The 25,107-nt window shown below is 45.8% G+C and overlaps 1 protein-coding gene across 1 annotated transcript in view; it reads left to right on the forward strand.

Moving 5' to 3' along the window:
• LOC146200149 (uncharacterized) overlaps positions 1 to 25,107 on the forward strand; it is a 95,438-nt gene that overhangs the window by 7,684 nt on the left and 62,647 nt on the right. The window contains exons 2-5 of the mRNA XM_084595382.1: positions 543 to 634; positions 4,607 to 4,899; positions 15,853 to 15,989; positions 20,711 to 24,918. Of these exons, the coding sequence (XP_084451508.1) occupies positions 543 to 634; positions 4,607 to 4,899; positions 15,853 to 15,989; positions 20,711 to 24,918 (4,730 nt within the window). The remainder of the gene's footprint in view (positions 1 to 542; positions 635 to 4,606; positions 4,900 to 15,852; positions 15,990 to 20,710; positions 24,919 to 25,107) is intronic.

The raw sequence follows: 25,107 nt of genomic DNA on the forward strand, positions 1-25,107 counted from the left end.
GGAGAGGCCTTTGTCTTGTGGTGGTTGTAGTCAGGCTTCTGCTCATGACGATGACGTGAAGCATTGACACGTTCAAAAAATTTTCTGAGAAAAAAAAAAAAAGAAAAAGCAGCTTGGTCCCGCATAATATAATTCGCAAGAGCATTGTTATGTTGCTCTGCAATAAACCACGTGCACAGTTGTGACATGTTCAGTTACAAAGTGTAAGAGTGTCAGAAACTTGTGCATGCCTGGCATCAGCATGGTACTCTCTAGAACAGAGGATTTCTGAGTGGCGGTTGCATGCTCTGCGCTGTCAAGTTGGACACGAGAGCCTGAGCTGAACCTTTCTCATGCGCTATCTTGACCACAAGGGTGACCGAAGTCTGACAGGCCACTTGCCAAAGCATGAAGCACTCGCTGACAGCCACTAGCAGATGCATGTGCAGTGATGTGCAGGCTATCGTCGACATTCCCATTGTATCTCTTAAAATAATCATATGAGAGTGTAGTTGTGGTTAGTGTCAGCGTTCCTCACTTTTCTTCCGCTTTTCTATGTGCAGTGGACCAAACCCTAATTGACCTGCATGTACATCTTCTGCGGAAGGCCAACCGGAGGGTGCAGCGTGACCGCTGGGAGAAAGCTCTCATCAAGGTCTGCCTGTCCGGTCTTGTCCTCACCATATTTTAGTATGAGGCACAGCAGGTTACCCAGTGTTGCACATTTCTTTGAAGTATTATCCTTGACTCTAATGGGACTGTGCCCCATCTAATTTTACATTCAAGCCTCCCTTGGATGTAGCTGTGTGAAGCCAATTTCAAGCTGGTATCATGGGCCACAGTTGTTCAGTGGCTATGCATACCTGAGGCCAAACTTTTGAAACCTTGTTGGCTATATTTTGGATGGGATGGCATCCAAAATTGCAAAGTGGTTTGCACGTATCAGGTGGTGAAAGTATTGTGTTCTGAAACCTGCTTATAATGAGGCCAGACGTCTTTTATTACTGCTTGTTTAGAGCTCTGAACTAGTGAGTTAGAGCTGTAGAAGTGTCCCATTGGAAATGATTGAGCAACGTGATGGTGCAAGAATTATCTCTTTACTCTCTGTGTGTTGATTGGTAGTGTGAATTAATGATGCTTACTTTCCTTTTCTCACGTGACAAAATAAAATAAACATGCCTTCGGAATGATAGCCTGGTCATTTTTCCCTAATGATTTTTGAGCGTAGTAGCAGTAGTAGCATATTTGTAGTCTAAGCTACGTAACTTGTTGGTAGAAGGGCTTGAAATTTTTCTTTTTGGTGGGTGGGGGGGGGTGGGGGGGGTGCACCCTGCCTAGTCAACAGCTGGCTGAAAAGGTTTGGTATTTGATTTTGGTTCGTTGCTGGAGTACTTGCCACATTAATTTTCTAATGTTATGCGTGTTCCTGAATTTGTTCGATGTGCTGGCATTCATTTATCGGATAATTTCATTCCCCAGACTTGTTCTGCGCAGAATCATCCAAGTACTGGGAGAGTAGAGCATTTATCTCACATTTTCAATTTAGACAGTCCAAGGATTAGCATGCCAAGGTGCGTACTACAACACTGACATATAACATGAGCTCGAAGCGTCGCTTCACAATTGAAGTTAGCACTGCGAGTCAAGCCGGAGTTTGTGCTTGTCACACTAACACTTGTTGTAAAGTGTGTGATAAACTCTCTCAACTCATTCAGTGCCTTGATACCAGTTTTTAATTGTAAAATGTTACAGTTGAAAAGGATTAGTGTATATTTAAATTAATTAAGGGATCAAATTTATGCTACCTAAAAGTTATTAAGTTTGCAACAAGCTGGCTGCAAGTTATTATAAGCCATGCATTCGGCCATTTTGGTTGTCTGTACTGTCAGATCTTGCTTGACCTGACCTATAATAAATCGGTTGAGGTGAATTTTTCTTTTAATGTGTAGCATTTTTAGGTGACTCTCATAGCAAATCTGTCTGTAACAGAATGCATAACACAATTTTTGCATTTGCATAAATGTCACAAGAATATTAATTATGGAAGATACAATAATAACACAAATACAAGCATTCAGTACTTACTTAATTCTTGCTAAGTTGACATGTAATTACTGCCTAATTATTATATACTTGATTGCAAAAATTGTTGATTCATACTATGTGACAACCAGCAACATATCACATGACCCCAACTGCTCCTGTGAGATGTTGCGGCACATCTGGTTGCAGGACGGCAACAATTGCTCAGACTATGGAGCCACAGCAACATTGCTCTCACATACAGTGGAAATTTCCTCGGAATTTCTGCGCATCGTTTTGTTTAATTTCTTTCGAAAAAATTGCTGCAAAAGCTGATTCTCCTGTGGATTTGTGCGTATTTAGAATCTGAGGTGTCCGCTTCCTGTTAGCTTGCATCACCGTTTATCCACGTGCTCTGTCAGCACAAATTCACTTCACAAAGCAATGAGCACTCCGTGAATGTGACATTATGATTGCCCTTCTGACAGGGGGTATTGGATAACTTGCACAGAGCTGCTTCACACTATTCTGTCATTCAGATCTCTCTAATCATTGTTTTTGCTATTATTTAATAGCCATTTCTCTCTTTTTTTAAGGCTTCATGTGTTTCATATCGTTCGTTGCGTCACAAAAAAAAAAAAAAATATTGCTGAACATATTGAAGTTGGCAAACGCTCTTGCTTGTGCTGCTGCTGGCTGTCTTTCTTTTTTTTTTTTTTTTCATAACACTAAAGCCGAAGCCTCCAGCAAAGCTTTCTGCACCTGCTTGGGTGTTCATGCCTAGTGGCAGCTTGCAGTTGGCAATGACACTTGGTCTCACCCAGCTGTGACGGCGTTTTGTCCACAGCGCCATCTTGTGTACGGTCCACTAACCCACATTGCCAGCTGTGCAAATTGGATATGGGATGATGTGAGGCTTGTCTGTTGCTGTGCTTCATACAGCTGTCTTCACCGTAAAAAAAAAATGTGTCACAACAGCCTTGTTTGCAAAACGTGGCAGCAGGCATTTCTTGTTCAGCAACAGATTCCCTGCCCTTCCTTCTTCCCACCTCTGTCATCACCCACGAACTGCTGGGTTACTGAATATCGAGAATTGAGCACAAAAAGAGGCAGTGTAGAAAGGGGCATATCTGCCTCGGATACGTCATGTAAGTAAAAGGCTGCATGTGTAGCCTTTAGCGATGCTCTGTTGAAGGCATTGCGTCAAGTTTCTGATCAAGTAGAACGAATGTATGTAGAAGGTCAAGAGCTTGCATCAGCGCCTGGTACCTGATGAGCCGCCAGCCTTACATAATGTTACTAGGCAACATGATTTGTTTTTCTGGTTGCGCTTCCCATTACAATTTTTACTGTAATGCCCTCGCATTTGAACTTAGCAATGGTGAGACTCCTGCACCGGTTTGGGAAAACCGCATTGGACTGCAAATTCCACAGTGTGGTAAGGCAAAAGCGCAGTGTTTCTGTACTCTTTCACCATGTCTGCACCAAAGGGCGGCTGAATAACTGTGCCGAGAGGAGGACTGAAGCAGAACAAACGCCAACAGCTGTTAGAGCATGCAAATCTTGCGACTGGCGATGTGGCACACTAACAAGCCCCCTTTTGACATACAATTTGAGCTGCATCGCTGAACTGCTATGCACACTGGTGCGATGCCATAACTTGGGCCTGTTTGTTGGCGACCAGAGCTTTGTGCCGCCCCAGTTCACAGGAGGCTCCAGCGCACTGCTCTTCTTGGAAGGAATGTAGCTATCTCAAAAACTCAGTGCCACTCTTGTCAGTGTGTCGGGGCAACTTATCGCTATCCCGGGACCCTTGGATCCCTATTTAGACACACTGCTCCTAGGCCGGCGGGCCTATGGTTAAATATAAGGGGGTGTAATGTCCATGTCAGGGGATGTTTTATATAATGTGGTGTCTTGTGGCTGTACGATGTGTAGGTAATACTAGCACAAAAGATTAGGGATATATGGGTAGCAGAATGTGTACGTCTATGAGAATCGCCTAGGGAAGCCGGTAGACGGGGATCACTAACAATATAGCATCATATCGTTTAAGGCGGGTGTTGGGTGCACCCCATTTTTTTTTTGGGGGGGGGGGGGGGGAGGGGGTTAAAAAGTCATCAAATGAAGTTTCTTGCTTTGCAAGATCCAAATTCTTCCCTTGCATTGCTTACCAATTTTTCTTCTCTCAGAGATTGATAAAAAAATCACTTAGTTGTCTTTATGGTGCCTATTGTTTGTTTAATTGCACAAGTGATGTTCATATGGGTTGTGAGCAGGCTAATTCTCGTGACTTCACACCTTGCTAAGCTTCATACAAGATAGCGGGCACCATGATGCGCACACAGGGGCCGTGTTTCTTGACACATTATTTGCTCTTCATAGGTGCTCTGCTTTTCAAATTGTTGTGCACGGACTCATCGGAGACAACTAAAAAGGCACAGGATATCCCACACGTTATCATCTCAGAAAAAGAAAAAAGAAAACAGTAAATTCTATGCATGGAAGCATAACTGTGAGCATTACAGGAAATCTGCTCTGAGTGTGTCAGAGAATCTGGCTGGAATAGAAAGAGGAGGATATAGTTCTCTTCCTCCCCTTGCAGTTCTGCCACCAGGGCTCCAATGTGGACGGCTGGGAGCTGGAGCGGTTTGGCTACCGCAAGGCCAAGCTGTCCGTCAAGCTGGCAGTACTCAAGCGGCTGCTGGAGCTGCAGTTTGACGACAATGGCAAGTTCAAAGCAGAGCTCAACAAGCGCGAGGCAGACATGCTGCGGTTGCAGCCCTTGGGGCGCGATGTGCGCGGCCACCTCTACTGGCTGCACCGCGATGCCCAGCTCAACTTGCGCCTCTACCGCGAGCACCCCGACGACGAGCGTTCCTGGATACTCATCTCCCGGTGGGTGAACACGTCGTCGCAGGCCTGTCCTTTTGTTTTTTCCCTCAGAAATACCATGTAAGACACGGCCAGGGCAAGGGTTCATGTTGTGACCAGAGTCTACCTGTAATCCTCTTCAGCTAACTAGGACTTGCACAGATAAGATGTAGGCAGTTTTATGACCAAGTATAGTCTTCTATCTATCAGGAAAAGGGTAATAAAACAATTGTGAGATCAGTGCTATTCTAGTTGTGTAGTAGTATTTGTACTCTGTCATGTTTTGAGGCGAAGCCATGCCCTTCATTTGCTGTTTGTCATTGAGGCAAACCCGTTGTCGCTTCAGGCAAAAGCATGATGGGGCAGATATAAAAATGGTCCTGCCGCAGTGGCTTAGGGCTTTAGGTACTCAACTACTGAGGTGAAACAGAAGGGGCCCATGCTGTGTCCAATGCCGGTGCACGTTAGAGGGGTACCATATTTACTCGAATGTAACGCGAGGGGCGACTTTGTATATTGCCGAGTAAAAAAAATAAAACCTTCAAGTGTAACGCTAGATAAATGCTTGAAAAAGTACTTTTAATAGACATTATCGCCGTTGCAGTTTAATCGAAAATGCTCATTCGTCGTCGTCGTCAGAGGCAGAGTTCTCAAAAACTAAATCTTCCTTTTCACTCTCGTCCTCCCAGACGATGTCGTCGGAAGCCTTTGCAGTCAGGCTCACATTTAAAAATTGCCTCTCGCTGCATCCGCTACCCACGTAAGGTAGATTAGTAACGTCTAGCCATATAGGTGCTGCAGGGTCTCTGATTTCTCCTGCTTTCAGATTAGCTTTTTAGAGGCAAGCGTCGTAATGTGCACAGTACGTTGCCATCGTGTGAAATGCGATAACAACGTAAGTGACCGCGCTAATCCACTGCGAAAGATGCGACAAGGGGGCGATCAAGGTGACAACATGATTCTGAGCCTACAAGCAAAAAGCACTGCGTTTTGACTTTGGATGGATTGGGATTTGGCTGATTTGGCTTTCCTGGTACCCATGTTGCCAACATAACATTGTAAAATGGCGGAAACCAAAACCGAGTGGTGACTGGTTCAATATGGCTGCACCCCGCTGCTGCTTTGGGCCATCTAAATCGCAGTATTCGATTATAACGCGAGGGTAGACTCTGAGATCCAAAAATCATGAAAGAAACTCTCGTTACGTTCGAGTAAATGCGGTATTGAAAAGATATCTGTTGACTTGAAAACATGCACAAACACTCGGTATTCCATCACTCGTCTCCGTGATGCAAAAAGTATATAACCTATTTTCACTAACATTGAAGATGCTGGCGATAAAGAGTAATGCTTCCCCTCTTCCTTTTCAACTCAACACAACTCATGCTGACGACACCTTAGTACGCCCCGCCAGGCGTCACTCGCCTTTGTCAATCGCACAGATAGCGTATTTAACGTCAGTGGATAGTGGTTTCAAAGAATGCCTTTATCACTTGGGAGCTGTTGTGTGGAACAATCTTTAAAAAAATATTTGTAAATTATTGAGTCCGTTCAGAGCTTTTATATTTGACTTGAACACTCAAAAAGACAACCTTTACAGATTTACTGCATTAGAATCTGACTATGCAGGTGGTCAAAATTATCCACTCTCTACTAGGCATCCATCCCTGATAGCCTAAGCTCCTTTGTGGTGTTAAACCCCATAAAGCAGGCGAAATTAAGATGGCATAAATCGTGTTGATCTGACGAGTCACCATCTTATAGCCCAAGCCTAGTCATTGAGCATGCTGCTAGAGGCCAAGTCACACTTTGAAACACAGCCGCGACATCAGCAAAATGTTTGCCACTAACCCCTCAACAAGTTGTCGAACCAACTTGTTCCCCAGCAGCTTCTTACACTGCACCAACGGTGGATGAGCAAGACAGGTGGCTGCGATGTTGCCTCATTATGACTGAGAACTAAAGGCAAACGGCATTCATCAATGCGATTTGGCCTGTTCGCTTGCCGGGCAAATTTTCCAGTGCCAGTCATAGCAGGCACTTTGCGGTGATTTACTGCTTTCGAGCTTGCAGATATGGTTTGCAAGATGTTTCCTTTTGTCACTTCGTCCGCTGTGCAGCGGTGCATTGCAGGCAGCCTTCAATACTAGCAGCTAGTTGTGGCCGCTATGGAGAGGCATTTTCTCCTCCAATCCTCATCCTCTTCTTGTGCTCAAATTGGTGTACACTTCTGAAAAGCTTGGCCTACCAAAGGCGCCTTTATTTTCCAGTATGTCTCATCGATTTCACATTTCTATAGCATCTGCCTCATCTTTCGTAGTTTGACCAGTACTGGCTGGGTTCCTTGTGGAGCTAGGTGTGACAGCCAGTGACCAGTCTGCATGGGTGCTGGTAGAAAAATGTGCAAGCTGCTCATGCAAACATATCGCTCTCATTTCCAGTTAAGAACATGAGCTATTGCAGTGGTTGAAGAAATGCAATTCTTGTCGGACAAAGTATCAGCAGCATTAGATCAGATCATTTGAAGAGATTTCGACAGAGTTGGTTTTTGCTGACGAACACGAGTTACTTGTTTTGGTGTCTTGAGAATCGAGATTGAAAACATCAACTAAGCTCCTGCTGCAGCAGCAGCCACACGTTGCCAGAATAAACAAACATGACAGAGTTTGTGCTGACGCAGTATGATAGGCTTGCCACGCTACACTAGCATAATGTTGATGAGCGAAGTTTATGAACTGTTTCCACGGTGTGATTCTGCCATCTTCGCCTTGGATGTGCACGCGACTTCAGACACTGATTGGAGAACACATAGTGTAATGTCCCATCATTCTTTTGTCTTTTATGCCCTGCCTCTTTTTTTTTTTTTTTTGCACTTTGTTTTTTCTGAGCTGTGCACTAAGTTTCCACTAGAGCTCTTTTTTTCTTTCACTCCCACCCTCCTTCCTTCCCTTACTTAAGGCATGGTTCAGGTGTCCACAGAAAAAGTGCAACAGATGCTGAGCCTTTCCTTTCTTGTGAACCAATTTAACTTAACTAAGTTTTCCTGCAGCGTATTAACATGACATCAGTAAAGGCCTCAAATTTCAGCCTGTTTGCTCAAAATTGGGAACTTATCTTACGCTTGAGTATTTCTTATGCTCTCTCATGTGACTCTGTGACGCTTAACTTGGGGGTCTGACTTGCATTTATGGCTGACCTGTATATTTGGATAGCTTTAGCAGAGGGGTAAGCAGGTGCGCCACAAGTGTTGAGACGTAAATTCAGCTACTATGTCGAATGTCATTGTAAAGCTCAACATCAGCACATTGTCAGGGTTGTCTGTTCTTCGCCAAAGGAACTGAAGTTAAACATCCAATAGTTCAGCTGTACAGAAAACCGGCTATAGATGCAAACATATGACCTGCTATTCATTCAAGCCTGCCATATAGAGTGCCAGTATTTTGAATTGTTCTCTACGTCAGCTGCTGAGAGAGCCTCTTGAAGATCCTTTGTGGAAGTTTAGAGGCGCAACATCAGGTTTTGATTTAACCGTAGATGTCATGCACTGAAGGAACTGTTGCTTCTTGCTCGCACCGAGTATTATATTTCTGAGTACAGTCAAATCTCGATATAACGAATCCCGTGGAACCGCGAAAAATCATTCATTTTGAAATATCGTTGTAATGAAAAAATCTGCAATTATAAGCCAGTGGTCAAACCTAGGTATGAAAATGACGTACCTTGGCAGTAGGCACATGTGTAGACAAGCAAAACCTCAAGTGAAAAGGTTGCACTAACTCCAAAGCTGATTTATTTGAAGAAATCCATTATTTTCTTCTGCCGCGTGCAGCAAACACGACCGCGCACTACATTACACCACTACAGCACATACACCTTCCGCTTTCCGGAACACCTCATCGCGTGCGTGATTGCACCGAGCGATGAAAGTACAGATTTTGTCCGTGTGCAAAAAATAAAAAAAAAAAGAAAAAAAATTGGAGTTTTTTATGACCCTATCTTCAGTGCTCCCTGAGCTTTAAGAATCTTGTCTCGGTCTTTCATAATGATCGCGGCAGTCGGTGGGGCAATGCTAGCTGTCTGTAGAGGCCGAATCGCTTTTTCCCTGCATCGATTTCTTGCAGTGAAAGCAGCTGCGTTCATATCTTCTTGGCACTTCGCTGCCTAATATCATCGCCAATCTCGCACAAACTTTGCAATAAGATAATCAACGGCAAAAAAAGAAAAAAAATACCGTCCCACACGCGCAAACGCACGAACGACCGAATCGCGTACGGCACACAACACAGGAAGAAAAAAAACGCAGGCAGCTAGGCCTGCTGGCTACTGCGTAATAAACCATAGCTTCATGGTGGCGCTAGGAGCTGGTCCAAGATGTCCTGATGATGATAGCTACAGCCCACGGACCCTACACACAGAAACGGCGGTTTCTGTTTCGTTTTACGCGAGAGTTGCAAGCTGCGGTGCTGTTAATTTTAGCCAAATTCGTAATACTGATGTTCCAAAATTATAGAACAAGAAATAAAATACGTTCGTTATTCTGAAATATACGCTATTTTGAAATTCGTAATTCTGAAATAGTTTTACATTGAAAACATGGCAAATCTGCCGGGGATTCTTAAAAAATTCGTTAATTTGAAAAGTTTGTTAATGTGGTATTCGTAGTAACGAGATTTCACTGTATGCTGCCATGGTACTTGGGGATAAATTGAACTAGAGCAAGAATTTTTTATCCTCTACTTATTCAGTAACTGTCAGTTTGAGTTTCACGTAGGTCAAAGTCACTGGCCGATGATGAGTTCCATAAGAAAAAATAACCTTTCAGGACCGCTACTGTTGTCTTGTTCACAATGAGTGTTGTAATGGAACTGATTGGTGACTTTGTGAGTTTTATTTATTCAACTATGCTTCATGACCAGAAGGTGTGTCACCATTTAACCGCTGGCTACATCAGGCTCTACAATGGAAACACCATAGCAGATGTAATGCAGCTACCTTTTGGACAGGGTACTAGACAGTGTCAGGTGCTCCAACCATGTTCACATTTTGTTCTTGCATTGAGCTAACTGGAATTTTCAGGGTAGGGCTTCCAAAATTTTTTTGTGGTCTTAAGGCGGGACATGGGTCTTTCCAACTGAAAATCGGTCTAAAAATTGTATTTTTTATTTCTTCATTTTTGCGGTCCTTAGACGTTTTCGCAACTATCAGCAAATTTTGGTTGAAAAATGCCATCTATTTCGCACATTAAATTGTTTCAAAGTTCCGAATCTGAACACTTGGCCCTTTAAATTGAGGTCATATCTCGCTGAGTTTTGATTGGCCGCAGATCGAGAAATAAGCACTCCACCAGTACCATTTGGTTCCGGCTATTTCCATGTCACGATTGTCGTCCGTGAGCGAACACCCAAAGCGGAAAACAAAGGGACAAAATTGCGCGAAACACGCGCTGCTGTTGGGCTCCGAAAGCATGTGAGCCAAATGACCACTTCTGGTTGGCTGCCGGCGTCGACTGCTTGTGACCTGGCGCCATTTTGAAAAGGTCGCATAGTTAGGCCTAACTGGTTCAGTGACTTTTCGTTGTTACAACCATAACGTAAGACGCGGAAAATTTCGGTTCGAGCGTCATAGTAGCCTCAAAAACATACAAAGGTAGAGATGACGCGGCAAAGGTGACGCGGCAATGCGGCATCCTGTTATTCGCAATGAGCGATGAAGTGCCAACGCTCCGCGATGGGCCGATAAGGGCGTAGCCGGTGGTGCTCGGCATGACAGATAAGAGCGCGATCGATTTACTCGAGGCGATTTCTGCCGCATCTGCTGTGTACAAGCATCGTAACCATAATAGTGCAGATGAAAAATTGATACCTAAGCAATTTTCATGGGCGCGGCGGCAGCGGCAATCATGAAACGGCGTCATGCGGAATCGCAAATCTTGTCGAAATAAATTTCCTTCTGAGTTGCAGGGGCAATTTTCTCGATGGGGAACGGTGCATCCATACCAAAAACCAGTCATAACCCATTTTATCGAGTTTCTCTTAGCCTTAGTAATTCAAAAATATGCCGAAAACATCTTTCGCCAATTTCTCAAAAGTGAATTTTGGACACAGTCACCATTTTGGAGGAGCGATATCTCAGCTTCTGTAGCAGCTATCGCTATAATTCTTTATTTTCTAGAAAGATAAAATATAAGTTCTGCAGTAATACTGCTTTTTTACCACTGTTTGTTTGACAAAATTATCAAAATATATCATTTGTCCCATTCACCAAAATGAGCATTTTTTTTGGCAAGTTTTGATAAGCCACAACTTTCTTCCAAATCATCCTAGAATGCTCATTTATGCTTTATTGCACTCATTTGTGATTCTAGGGTATTTAAAAGGGCGATGACAGGGTCGGTCTATGTGCTCCTGTTTTGTATAATGTACTGGTCTGCGATTCTACATGCAGTTTTAGCGCCTAGTGATCGACGCATATTAAAAAAAAAAAAACGCGATAGAAATCGGAATCGAGAAGCGACCGCCATTTTAAAATTGCTCGTGTGGCGTCACAGAGTATATGTGGCGGAGCCAGCAGAGTGTTGTCTGCAATGCAGGTTGCAATATCAAATGACATGTCTCTCTCTTTTTGTAGACGATTGCCACAGTGGTCATCCCTCATACAGATGTGCTTGATGAAGATGTTAATGCACAAAAGCGATGTAGAGTAAGGCATGTTTTCTTCAGCATAAGGCACAGTCACAGTCAGTGAGCTGCACGGTTAGGTTCCGTAGCTTAACGACGTATGATCTGTCGCATTACACCAGAAGCGATGCCATCACGACCAACGGTCGCCTATCACCGTAGTGTAGGGCTTTCGGCCCCGCGATGCTGATGGAACTATTTCTATTTGGTCGGACCTCGATCGGAGGCCAAACGAAAACTTGACACCCGATGAGTGAACGGCCAGGTTATACCATCAACCAGGTGATAGAAAAATGCTCGGAATATAACCAGCCCTTATACATAGCATTCATTGATTACGAAAAAGCATTTGACTCAGTTGAAACCTCGGCGGTGATGCAGGCATTGCGAAATCAGGAGGTAGACGAGCCGTACGTGAAAGTGCTGGAAGATATATATAGGGACTGCACAGCAACCATAGTTCTGCATAAAGTAACAAAATTCCCATAAAGAAAGGTGTTAGGCAAGGAGACACAATCTCCCCAGTACTATTCACAGCTTGCTAAGAGGAAGTATTCAGAGACTTGGAATGGGAGCAGTTAGGGATAAGGGTAATGGAAAATACCTCAGTAATCTGCGACTTGCTGATGACATTGCCTTGCTAAGCAACACGAGGGATGAACTGCAAATAATGATGGATGACCTAGACAGGAAAAGTAGAAAGGTAGGCTTAAAAATCAATATGCAAAAGACTAAGGTAATGTTCAACAGCCTCGGGAAGGAACAGCAGTTTACATTAGGCAGCGAAGTACTGGTAGTAGTAGGCGAATATGTCTACTTAGGACAGGTAGTAACCGCAGATCCGGACCATGAAAAGGAATTAACAAGAAGAATAAGATTGGGATGGAACGCATTTGGCAAGCACTCGCAGATTATGACTAGCAGCTTACCGGTATCGCTCAAGAGGAAAGTATACAACAGTTGCATCTTACCTGTACTCACCTATGGGGCTAAAATGTGGAGGCTAACCAAGAGAGTTCTACTTAAGTTGAGGACAACCCAGAGGGCTATGGAACGAAAAATGGTAGGGGTAACATTAAGAGATAGGAAGCGTGCAGAGTGGGTCAGAGAAATAACTCAAGTTACTGACATTCTAGTGGAAATTAAGAAGAAGAAATGGGCATGGGCAGGACATGTAGTGCGAAGAGAGGTTAACCGATGGTCGCTTAGGGTAACCAACTGGATTCCAAGGGAAGGAAAGCGTAGCAGGGGGAGGCAGATAGTTAGGTGGGTGGATGAGGTTAAGAATTTCGCAGGGGTCAAGTGGATGCAGCTAGCAAAGAACAGGGCTAATTGGAGAAATATGGTTGAGGCCTTCGCCCTGCAGTGGGCATAGTCAGGCTGATGATGATGATGATGAGTGAACGGCTTGAACGGCTACGCTTGTCTGTAACTTAACTGTGTTGGAAAAAGGAAAGCAAGCGGCCACACTTTATATGTTCCCCCTTCTCATCAGCAATGACCGAGGTCAGAAATTTTAGTCGGCGCCAGACTATTAGCCTGTTCCGCGACGAGTAGGCCTAGCGCAAGTATGCAGAGTTCAGGTCTAGAGTTTCAGCGATTACGAAGCGCGCATTCACTAGCTTTAGCGGTTGTATGTGGCCATGGAGTGTAGTGCTAACAGTAGTGACCCCAAGTTGACAACTGCTTACATCAGAAAGCATGTGCACATTGAGCGGGAAACATCGATGTTACCCTCTCTGGCGAGCGCTAGCCGGCAGCTGTCGGCGCTACTGGTGGGTAGACAAACACTCCGGGGGCGCAGGCGTAATCCTCTAATCGGCGCATTCCTGCGGGAGTTTAGGGCTCACACACTAAATACTAAATGGTGTATGTTTACTGTGTTTATGTTGAAGCACTCGCAAGACGTCACTTGGCTCAAGAGTCGATGGCAGTCGCGCGCGTGGCTGCTGGGGAGGCGAGACGCGGAGATGGCAGCAGATGAAAGGCTCTTGTTCCGTGCGGATAATGAAGCGCATTCAAATCGTGTTGGGTTTTTCGATGCTGGGACTGAAACTGCGGTGGTGGCACATGCTTTCGTGTGCTGGCCTTGGCCACTCTGAACATAGTTTTGCAGAAAAAATTATTACCAGCCGAGAATAATTAAGCTTGACTAACACACGCATATAACAGCCTGTCAAGGCGTACTGCTTTGTTGAAAAGTTTTGTCTGCTTCTTTAATGTCGTAAAATATGCTCTTGCGTAAACGTATGCTTGTTTGGGACTTCGTCTTAGTTTTGGACCGGAAGAGCAACGGGCAATAGCTCAGCAATCAGCAATACAGCACTAACCCCTCCCCCTTTCGCCGCGCACTCGGCGAAAGAAAACGTTGGATATGCGCCTTTTTATATGCGGGAGCGTTTCGTTGCTAAACAAGCTAACTCTCATATGTAAGTATAATATGCTTCTGATTGTATGCTTAAATAATACAGCATATGAGGCCATCGATTTCGGCCTTCTTGGTAATCTCTAGACGAAGCCCAAAACAAGCCCTAGCGTCACTAAGATCGCAGATTACAGTGAAGGCTTGTAAAAGAAAAAAGAATATGCGAATAAAATATTTTTGCTGAAGAAAAACAAAAGTCCTCGGTGACCACCGCCCACGGCGTGCATGCAAGAGTGCAGCCGACACCGCAAGTAGCAAAGGACATGGGGATAAGATCTCGTTGTGATATCAGCGGCTAATGGTTACCAGAGCAGAAAGCTGACTTCAATATTAATAATAAAAATTCATTTTAAAGCTATCTACTGATCTGAATCACTTCAAATTTCTAGGAGTGGCGGAACACCTGTGGACCGGCGCAGCTTGTTGCCATTGTTACGGCGCATGCGCAGTTTTGTCGAAACTTGCTTCCACTAGTCGAGTATATAACTTTAACTACAAAGGTGTGCGATGAATGCTTAAGTGCTTCCTTCAGTTTTAAATGTGATATTTTTTGCAAATCAAAAACACTTTCTGTAAATGTGAATAATCTGCATAAATGTAAATACATCTAGATTATTTGAACATGTTAAAACTTTAATTTTGAGCCAGTTCAGTAAGGATGCCATTTCCTACAGGCACTTCCATGTAGAAAAGATTTTGCTACATGCATTATGACAATGTTTGGACTAATAAACATTATTTGCTTTACTTCAGGTCAGCGTATAAGACATAATATCTCTGTTTCTGCAGATGCACCGTCTGAGGCGAGCTTCAAGCAGCCTTGCTGGTTAATTCTTAAAGCTATTAGATGATTGGCAATTTATTTACGGTAACAATTTGCGAACAGGTTAGGCACAAGACCAATCTCTCTCACACATAGCCAGTCATCCTGCACTAGGTATAATTAGCCAAGAAAATAACCGCTCGAGAAAATTATTTGTTCACGAATGCGCATTCTGATTTTTGAGGGAGCATGTTGTGTGTCCTGCTATTTCCTACAGCAGCTGGATCTAAGTCCAGTCTGCGTGCCCTGCGGGAAAATATATGCTCAGGTGATGCTCATAAACAGTCCGCAGGTTCTTCGAGTAAATATGGCATGTATTTTCTGTACAAATTCCAAGTTTCGTCAAGTTTCAAACATGACTACAGGGGGCAGAGTAGGGTGGCAGGAAATTATAGAGACCCTGTGAATGATTTTGAACTGGCAGCCCAGCTGAGAGATGATAATACAGCCTTCTAGAAGTATGCCACAGATGGCGAAATTGACGCACCATCCCAAGAGTTCTGCTTTTCCATTCTGGTGTACATTTTTTAGCGTGGAACAAATTACGTATGGATGCGGTGATGACGCTAAAAGGGTTGAGAGTGGCTGACTCCGCTGTGAAAAAAGTGTGCAGTGAGCATATAGATGATGTGCTTGGGGAACCCAAAAAAAGGCACAAAAGCACTTCAAGGAATTCTGTGCTTCCTCATTACACATTTTGAGAGAGCCCCTGCAGCGGAAGGTTACAATGGAATCACTTATGGTGTGGACTGCACCATGCACGAATGGCGCAAGCACCGGTTTGTACCACGCGACATAGAGAATGCCACGGATGCATTATATGGCGCTTGCTGAAACTGCTTATATGCACAGCTGCCCCTTGCTTTCTGCTTCGCGCTGCGCCAACAACGCTGCAGAACTGGTAAACGTGGGACTGCTGGTGTAGTAAGTACACTGGTGTATGTGGCAAGAAATTTTGCATTGCTACCCGTGCAAAAGGTGTGAGAACTGAAATTTCAGTGTTTTCCTCCTCCTCCTTCTCCTTGGTGTAACTTTGGCGTTGCTGTGCACAGGACGCGTGACGAACTGGCCAAGCTCATCGCCGACCTGGAGGGTGGCTGTTCGGTGGTCAAGAAGGAGGAGAGCTCCTCCATGGACAGTGAGACGGGAGAGAGCAACCTCACCGAGCCAGACGCCGGCCGAGCAGAGGGTGAGTACACTGTGCAAGTCCTGCTGGATTCGGCGGGGAGGGTTTCGTACGGACATAACTGAAGGTTTGGTTTGGTTTATGGGGTATAACATCCCACGCTATAGTGAAGGGCTCCGGAAATTTTGACCATCTGAGGTTCTTGCACTAACATCGCACAGCACACGAGCGCCTTGCTTTTTGCCTCCATCGAAAAGCTGCTGCTGAGGCCGGGGTTCAATCCCGCGTCCTTGGGCACAGCAGTCGAGCGCCGTAACCACTGAGCCACCATGGCGGGTCAAAGGTTGCAGCATTGTAGCTAGTTGTGCAGTCCCATATTGCTTGATTGTAATGGCTGAATGAACTTTTGACCTCTGGCATAAACTCTTTCGTAACCATGAAAATACAGGTATTCTTAAGTGGTCTTTGACAAAATTATTACTGAATAAAGTATTTGATTAACCCTGATGTAACGTATGCCAATATATTATAACTATTTGAAGGGTCTTTCATACACTTAAATATTGCTTCATTTAAGCATTTTACATGATGTGAAGATAATGCTATTAGTGCAAACTTTTAGGACCAAATCTGCAAAACATTTGAAAAAGCTTAAATATTATTATAGGAACCCACACAAAAAAAGCTCGGAATATATGAAATGTGAGTACAATGACTTTTCTTATCTTTAAATACCTGGCTTGCATGTCTATGTTTCTTTGTTGACATTAACTCTCTCAGGACAGTGGAAAAAACATTCATATCTGATGAGTGTTGGGAAAGAAGTTTTAATAAATTAACTTTTTTAACGGTTTCTCTGTAGTGTATACAAAAACATAACTACTTAGACAGTACTTCAAGCACATGTAGAATGTTTTGTTTGAATATTATGCATTACATAAAAAAATATCTTTACAAACTTGCTTGCAAGAAAGCACTAAAGGTTGGAAAATGCATCAGCATCAGTAGAAACTGCAAATTAGAATACAGTTGAACCCATCAATAACGAAAGCTCTCAAGAATGAAATTCTCGCGGCAACGAAAAATTCTTGCGGCCCCAGCAAACTTCCATAGAGTTCAATGCATTTTCCCCCTATCAACAGCAAAGAGTTTTTAAAAAGCAGTCCCGCATCAACGAAAGTTTGAGGTAGTGATCTGCAACATTTTTTCGGCATGTCAGCCAGTTGGGAACACAGAAGTGGCAAAAGTGCAGCAGTACACTCATCCGACAGTCAGGCCCGTTCATTTCTGTCAACAAGCACAGGCGCGGCCATTGCTGTTTACTTTTTGTCGGTTTGGTAATGATGATGATGATAGCGAGTGTTCTTTTGTGTGTGTGTGTGTGTGTGTGTGTGTGTGTGTGTGTGTGTGTGTGTGTGTGTGTGTGTGTGTGTGCGCGTGTGCAGTGAAAGAGGGTTTTTGCTAACCTATCTGTTGGCAACTACGCATGCATGTGATGTCTTTTGATGACACCACCACCAGAGCAATGAACCCTTCCTTTTCTCTTTGCTTCCACACCGACCACGTTATTTCGCCATCCGCTTCGTGCACGCCAGTTTCGTCCGTGACTTGCATGTGTTCAGTGTTTTTTTTTTCTGGCCTGTTGGAAACATGCCGCCTTCTGTGAAAAAGCGGAAGTTTTTGGCACTAAAAGTCTACAATCGCCGAAGCTGCAAAAGGCATAAAGAAGCCGGACATTGCGGAGGAATTCAGTATCTTGGACAGCTTACTTTCTACGATTCTGAAAGTCAAGAACAACATCATGGCGGCACTTCAGATTGGCGCGAGCGCAGAACAAGACTGTGTCAATGCCAGTTTACGAAGATATCAACAAAGCAGTATATTTAGTGGTTTCTTGACAAGAGAGTGAACAAAATGCCTTTATCTGGAAGCCTCCTGCTGCAGAAGGTGACTTTGCGTGCATTCTAGGGCATGACAACAAGGCGAGCAGTGGATGGCTAAGGCAATTTAAAGCACAGCACTGCATCGTCGCCAAGGTGTTGTTGGGGGAGTTTGCGGGCGTCGATGATTAAGCAGCATCGTCCTGAATGCACGAGAGTTATGAAAGCATAATGGATAAGTATGAGCCCTCCTAAACTTATAAGGCGAATGAAACTGGTTCTTTTTACGAAATGTTGCCATCGAAAATGCTCAACCTGAAGGGACAAAAATGCCAGGGAGGCAAGCTGAGCAAAAAGATGGTGACAATACTTTTTTGCTCAAACATGGACGGATTCGACAAGCGTACTCTCCTCGGATCGTCTGGAGCAAGACGTCATGGTGCTTTAAAGGTAACCGAAGGCTTTTGGTCAAGTACACTGCTAACCAGAAAGCTTGGATGACGCATGCAATATTTTTCGAGCTGGCTGAAAGCCTTTGATGCGGATATGCAAAAGCAGGGCAGATCCGTCTGCCTTTTTTTGGATAACTGCAGTGCCCACCACATCGAAAACGTTGTCCTGATGAGCGTGCGCTTGATGTTTTTTCCTCCGAACTACATGTCCATTATCCAAACTCTTGACCAAGGGGTTTTACTAAGAGTGTCAAATCTGCGTACCGTGGGAGACTCATCTGGCGGATGTTGTTAAACGAAATGAAACGACTGACGGAGATTGATCTTTTTATTGTGCTGGAGATGCTTGCCGTGGCATGGACTGCTACTTCGGCCACCCTTATCCACGTCGGTTTCGTGGCTGGTCAGCATGCCTTAGCAGAACTGGAAGCGAGTGTTCCTGCAAGCAGTGATGATCTGCAGCCACTAATTGAAGCATGGGACGCGCTTCGCAGTGTTGATGCAATGGTGCCAGATGCTGTTCAGTTGGATGACTTCTTGTGTGCAGACGCCGACTTGATCGTGCACGAAAAATTCAGTGACAGCGCTATTATCGACAGTGTGGGCAAACAACGAGGATGGCAAGAACAAAGCACAAGGAAAGCAAGTAAGCTCGCGTGATGTGCTTGATACCTTTGATGGTATCCGCACTTTCCTCGGCAACCACGAGGACGACAAAGCTATGCATAGCTGATCTAACTGCGAAGCCCAAGTCGTGAAGCTCCTGCATAGCAGTGTGAAGCAGAGCAAAGTAAGCGACTTTAATTAAATTTTCGTTCGGGAAAGTAATACGTGTGCTTACTTGGCCTTTTTCGCGAGAACGAAAGAGTTTTCCTTCCCCAGCGATTTCGCTATTGCGGGGTTTGACTGTATTTGCCCCACCGTGGTGGTGAAGTGATTAGGGTGCTCGACTACTGTACACAAGGATGTGAAATCGAGCCCCAATCATAGCAGCTGCTTTTCGACGGAGGCAAAGAGCAAGGCGTCCATGTGCTATGCGATGTCAGTGCACGTTAAAGAACCTCAGGTGGCTGAAGTTTTTGGAGCCCTCCACTACAGTGTCTCTTAGAGACTGAGTTGCTTTGTGACATTAAACCCTATAAACCAAAACAGCCAAATAAAAATTTTCTCACCTGTGAAGCTTCAGCACACCCATGTGCAAGTTTCTTTTTTATTTAGTATACCTAAGCACAAGTGGTCACCGCCCAGTTCCTGCGGAAGTTTTCTTTGACTCTGACATACCGCTCTTAACTGCACTGGTAAACTGCTGTAAAGCCAGAGCACCAGTAGCTTAATATGCTATGTGGTGAACTTGATCGTGAAGGGGTGTCATTCTCATGACAACATTTGTAAATTGTTAAAAAAACATTTGTTCTCAGTTCGGTCTGCTTCTGTTCATAGCACAGCTTACAATTCTTATGTTTTCGGACATTTCTTGGTTTATGGTAAGCACATTTAACCGAGGATGGCTGAGTGCAAGCTGGTTCGCCGTCAAGATTGAGAAAATCTGCTAAAGGGATGCTCCTCTGAAAGCTATGCGGTCAAAGCCGGCTCGATGTGTTTTAACGGCCTTCATAGTTGGTTGGTGTTCTGAAACGCCCAATGACACTTAGCGGAGCTTCCCTCATAACAGCTCACTCGAATCATCCACATCTTGGAGGAGCACTGGTAGCACAGTGAAGCAGCTTAGTGACATTGTCTGTGATGGAAATAGACCACTGCACTTTCACTTGGAGTCCCTCTGAATCCCAAGGTCTGTCAGAGCAACTATTTTTGCAATTTTTGCATTAGTACTCCTTTTTTTTTCTTTGCAGTTTTCAAAAGCGTTCACTGAAACCCCTGTATACAGCAAAACGGCACAAGTAGCTATATCAATGTGAAAAATTAACATAATCAACCGTAACTATGTGGAACATTAATAATTTCAGTGTGAGTACGGGCTAGATAACTTGTCACAAAATCTGCTAAACTCTAGGGATGTGGCCCGAGAAAGCACAGATGAGTTCAGTGCCCGATTAGCATCATATATGCTTGTAAAACTGTGAATTATTTAACCACCAGGGTGTATGTGAAGGTGCATTGAGGGTTACCTGTGCATCTTTGGTAGGTGAGGGGGAGGCGTAGATCGAATTGCTAAGGCCGTTCTTCTACCCTCTCCGGCCACGGGATCGGTGCACGCCTCCGAAGACAGTCCAGAACGGGGAGATTGAGAATGAAAAGCGAGATTTCGGAGGGTGTAAAACTGTGAATTATTTAACCACCAGGGTGTATGTGAAGGTGCATTGAGGGTTACCTGTGCATCTTTGGAAGTTATTTATTGTCTACTTGCCTGCTGTAGTTTCTCTTTGGCACACAGTTTAGTTTGCACATCTCAGTGATCCCTCTAATTTCATGTTGATGCATCCACATGCAGAAAAGCCGGGGTCAGTGCTGATGGATGGCGAAAAGCCTGCAATAACAGACACGGGCCAGCTGCAGTCCTTGAACAAGATAGAAACGCATCACGAAGAAACGCTCTCTATCACCCTTTCTACCTCTAGAAGCGCAGAGCACGCCATCGCCAGGACCACTGTGATCAAACAAGAGCCACTAGAAGAGGACACAGTATTAGAAGATAACACAAAATTGGATCAAAACGTGGCGGCAGTGGAAAATGAGATTCACCAAAACAAGTCTCAGAATGCAGAGCTTCTTCGAGACAAGGACTCAAAGTGCCCAAATAAAGAAGGATCACAGGGAGGATCGGTAGAACCTGATCAACCCGTTGAGAACAATGTAGAAGTGAAAACAGCAGACACAAGCTGCAAAGTTGAGAAAGGTTCAGTTACCGAGCAAAGTAATGCGGAGGACCTGTGCATGCGGGTCACGAGTGACAGTGGCGACTCGAGAGCACATGCTGCCAGGTCCTCACCACCGCGACCACAGGCACATGCTCCACCAAGCCGAGCGGGGCTACCGTTTTCCGACAGGCCGACTGCCACGCATGGATTTGGAACCGCCAATGGGAATGGTACAGTGCGGTTTGAATCCCTTCCCTGCGACCTCTCTGTTGTGCACCGCGATGAAACTAGTGCGCTCTTGGACGAGCCACAAGCATCCGCGGAGATCTCGCAGCCTGCAGAAGTCCGCCGAGTCGTCGATGTCGGTGCTGAGGATCTGCGAACTGGTGAGAAGCCTGAGGAAGTCCGTGTGTGTGAAGAGAATGGTCGGCCCGAGTCACCAGGCAGCATTCCACACGCTCACGAGGGCACTGTGACGCATCCTCCAGTGGTGTCTTCAACAACAACTGGTGCGAGTCAGTGCGTTGCTGCGACGGAGCAACAGTCGCTGGCTTTGGATCTCACGCGGGCCCCTCCGGAGGCGCCGGTGAGCAACGTGGCAGCACTAGCTGTGTTGCCTGCTGGCAGGCTGCCCTCCCAAGATAACTGCACGGCCACACCTAGGAAACCTGCCACTTCCAGTGATACTCCTTCTTCCAAGCTCTCTAGACTGCCTTCGCTCCCTGCGGAAGGCAAGGGCTCAACTTTACCACGTGCCTTCAGGGATCCTTCCCTCGACACTGGTGGAGCAAGCACTTCGTCATCTGCCCTCGCATCTGGTGACATCACGGTTGCAGCTGATGTGGAAAAAGCAGCTACGCCTGCGTTGTCCAAGACGAGCGCAGAGAGTTCAGTGGCCAGTGTGACGAGGACAGGCAGTGAAGTGACTGTGAGTGATGGCCAGGAGCCCTCCGACGGCCAGTCTAAATCGGTCCCAGCTACAGCAGCAGAAATGAAAGAGGAACGTGAACGTGCCTCTGCAGCTCGAGAGCCGACAGGTGGTACGAAGAAATCTGCTGTTGACAGCTCGGAACAGCCTGAAAGTCGGTCTCCACCTTCAGAAGCGGGCCACTCTGACCGCAGCCAAGCAGTAAAGAGCGGCGCAGAAAGCGTAACTGACAGAAAAGCGCGCCTCAAAGCAGCCGCTGTATCCGATAATGAGGGATCAATTAGTCTTAACGAGAAGAGTTGTGCTGGTGTCTCGGTGTCACCTCTGGAGGCAGAGTCTGTTGCTGACAAGCTTTCACGCAATGAAAAAGAAGACATTACAAGCGCTAAAAGTGATGTTGGTGCAGGTGCTGAAAACAGCAGCTCCCTAGCTGCAACAACATGTACAAAGAGCAGGGCGCTTCATGTTAGTACAGGCGAAAAAGTAAAAGTGGTAGAGGACTCTGGTGCACATTCTTCGAGCACAGCTCAATCAAAAGCAGCTGTACCAAGTGCCGATGCAAATGCTCACTCAAATGCTCATGGAAACTTGGAGAAATCAACGAAGACAGCTATGAAACCGCATCTTCCCCTTGTGGGTGAGGGAAATTCTCCAGCGGTGGTTGAAAGCGCAACCCGATGCAAACAACGGGAGCGTCTCGAAAAAGCAATTAAACACCTTTCAAAACCTTGCCTCGAAAAGTCCGGTCTTGACAGAGCTCCATCATTGCCTCAAGCTCTGCAGAATGTTGGTAGCTCCTGTGAATCCTCTTTAGAGTCATTAAAGCCACAAGACAGTGAGAAGCCAAAAGGGGTTGATGCTGATGAATGTCCGGTGAAAGGAGTTGAGGACGAGCAACAAAGGGCAGAGCCTGATGTTGAAGTTAGCGAAACAAACACAGCAAGTAACAAGCATAGGAAGTTGAAGCCTGAGAGGGATGAGACAGTTTCTGTGGACAAACAGTTGCACCCTGATAAAGAAAATAAGGATGAAAAGAGTGGCACCATTCTGGGCTCAACAAAAATGGCAAGAACGGAGGCGGTCAAAGTGAGGAGCAAGGCCTCTGATAGCAGTAAATCTGGTCCCATCAGGGAAATGAGTGACGAACCTATGAAGTCATCTAGGGCTAAACTTGTGCCATCTAGTAAGGGCGATGGAAAGCAAGAGGACAGCAGCGTTGTCACAGAAATGCAGGGCTGTCTTCGTTCACCATCAAGTCAACAGGAGCAAGATGCTGTCCTGGAAGCAGACGCCGACGTCATTGGAGTGGCAGTTACAGAGGATATAAACAGTGGACAAGAAAGCACTAAGAAAAAAACTGAAGATGTTGAACAGGAAACGATCAGACAGGCAAAAGGCGTTGATGCAAGTGAGAATTTGTGCGCGGACTTGTGCAAGGATGCCCAACCTAAGGGAGAAACAGAGGAAGTCAGGTGTGGGACTGAGGATAAAACCCTGCTCGTCGAGGATGATCAACATCAATCTCAGCCCAGTGAAACATCAGCAGCACATGCAGCGACCAGGCAGAGTCCACTTGAAGAGCCCCTGCCGAAAGTACCTGTTTGTGAGGAAGAAGCAGGTGAAGCGTTGGCACCAAGAAAGAAAGAAGAGTGCCCTATGGCAAAGAAGAAGAAGAGGGGTAAGACTGATTCAGTGCCAGATATTGAAGTGAAGAAAGGCAGAAGACCAAGGAAAAGCAGGCAGGGGCCTGATGCTCCTCAAGGTAGTGAGGAAACGGCGCATGAACAAAAGAAAAGCGACATTGTTTTGCCTTCAAGTGGCATAGAAAAAGTGGATACGTGTGAGACTTCCGTTGACAGGGTGTCATCAGGGAGCAATGAGCGTTCAGCTGTGCCCACTAAGGATCCTGATGCAAAAGAAGGTCAGAATGAAACCATAGCTGAGGACCTCAATAAACAGAATGAATGTGATGCCAGAGCAGAAACTGAAACTGAGGGCAGCGAGAAAACACGAAGCAAAGGTGAAGCTGGCTCAGATGTAGAAATCAGTCGCAAGGACACAGGCAGTACTGATGAACAGACCAGGTCTGATATAAAGGACGACCTCAAGAGTAAACCAAAGGCTCAAGCCAACTCTCGAAGCTCAACAAGACTACGGGGAGAGAGAGGGAAAAGAGGGAGCAAAGAGAGTGCTCCTGCTACTGAAGCGGAGGACAGCCATGAGGCCTTGAAGGAGAAAGCGGGTGGCGCGGCTGAAGTCCCTTTACTTCCTACCGTCAACCATGAGGCCGAACCAACTTTGGCACCAGGCTGTGACGGGGCCATGAGTGTGGCCGACGAGGACAACAAGGAGGTAGTTGATGCCGTAGGTGCCCCCAAAACACCTGTTTCAGATGCTGCAGCGGGAGTCCGCAAACGCGGTGGGATGAGGGGTCGCGGAGGACGGGGCAGGGGTCGAAGCCGGGGTCGAGGTCGTTGGAGCCATATCAAGAAGCGCGCTCACACTGTTTCGGGGGCACCTTCTCCCAAGAGACCCCGTGAGGAGGAAGGACACGGTGGAGATCTAGCCGCTGGTGACAGTGCAGCGGTGCACGGTGACAGCGAGCCTGCCTCCGCCCCGGAGGCGGTCAGGGGCAGGGGCAGGCCGCGAGGCAGCAGGGGCAGGGGACGAGGAGGTCGCGGCAGGTGTCGGGGCCTGGTAAGGGAGCTGGGTGCAGCTGCGGCCTGCCTTCTGGCGCCATCCGATGGACTCCCGGCAGATGAGGACAGTCAGGGCCGTCGGCGGAGCTCCCGCATCCAGCATGAGCAGCAGAAACGGCTCTCGGAGCTTACCCAGCAGATGGCTCTGGAGCAGCAGCTGGAGGAGACCATCCTGCAGGAGGAGGTGGCCAAAGGAAAGGTCAAGAGCCCCAAGGTATGCCCTCATTCATTAAATTTCTTGAAAAAGAAAAAATGAGACATTATTTGCCTCTTTATTAGAACTGTGCCAATTACGGAATTTCGGGTCCAAAGTGAATTTGAATATTAAACACGGATTTCGAATTGAACATTTTTTTGAGCACTGCCAAGGTAATTAGTGGGTTAAATCTGCAAATTATTAAAA

This window comes from Amblyomma maculatum, chromosome 2 (genome assembly GCF_055883805.1).
Source record: "Amblyomma maculatum isolate TAMU_Amacu chromosome 2, ASM5588380v1, whole genome shotgun sequence".
NCBI lineage: Eukaryota > Metazoa > Arthropoda > Arachnida > Ixodida > Ixodidae > Amblyomma > Amblyomma maculatum.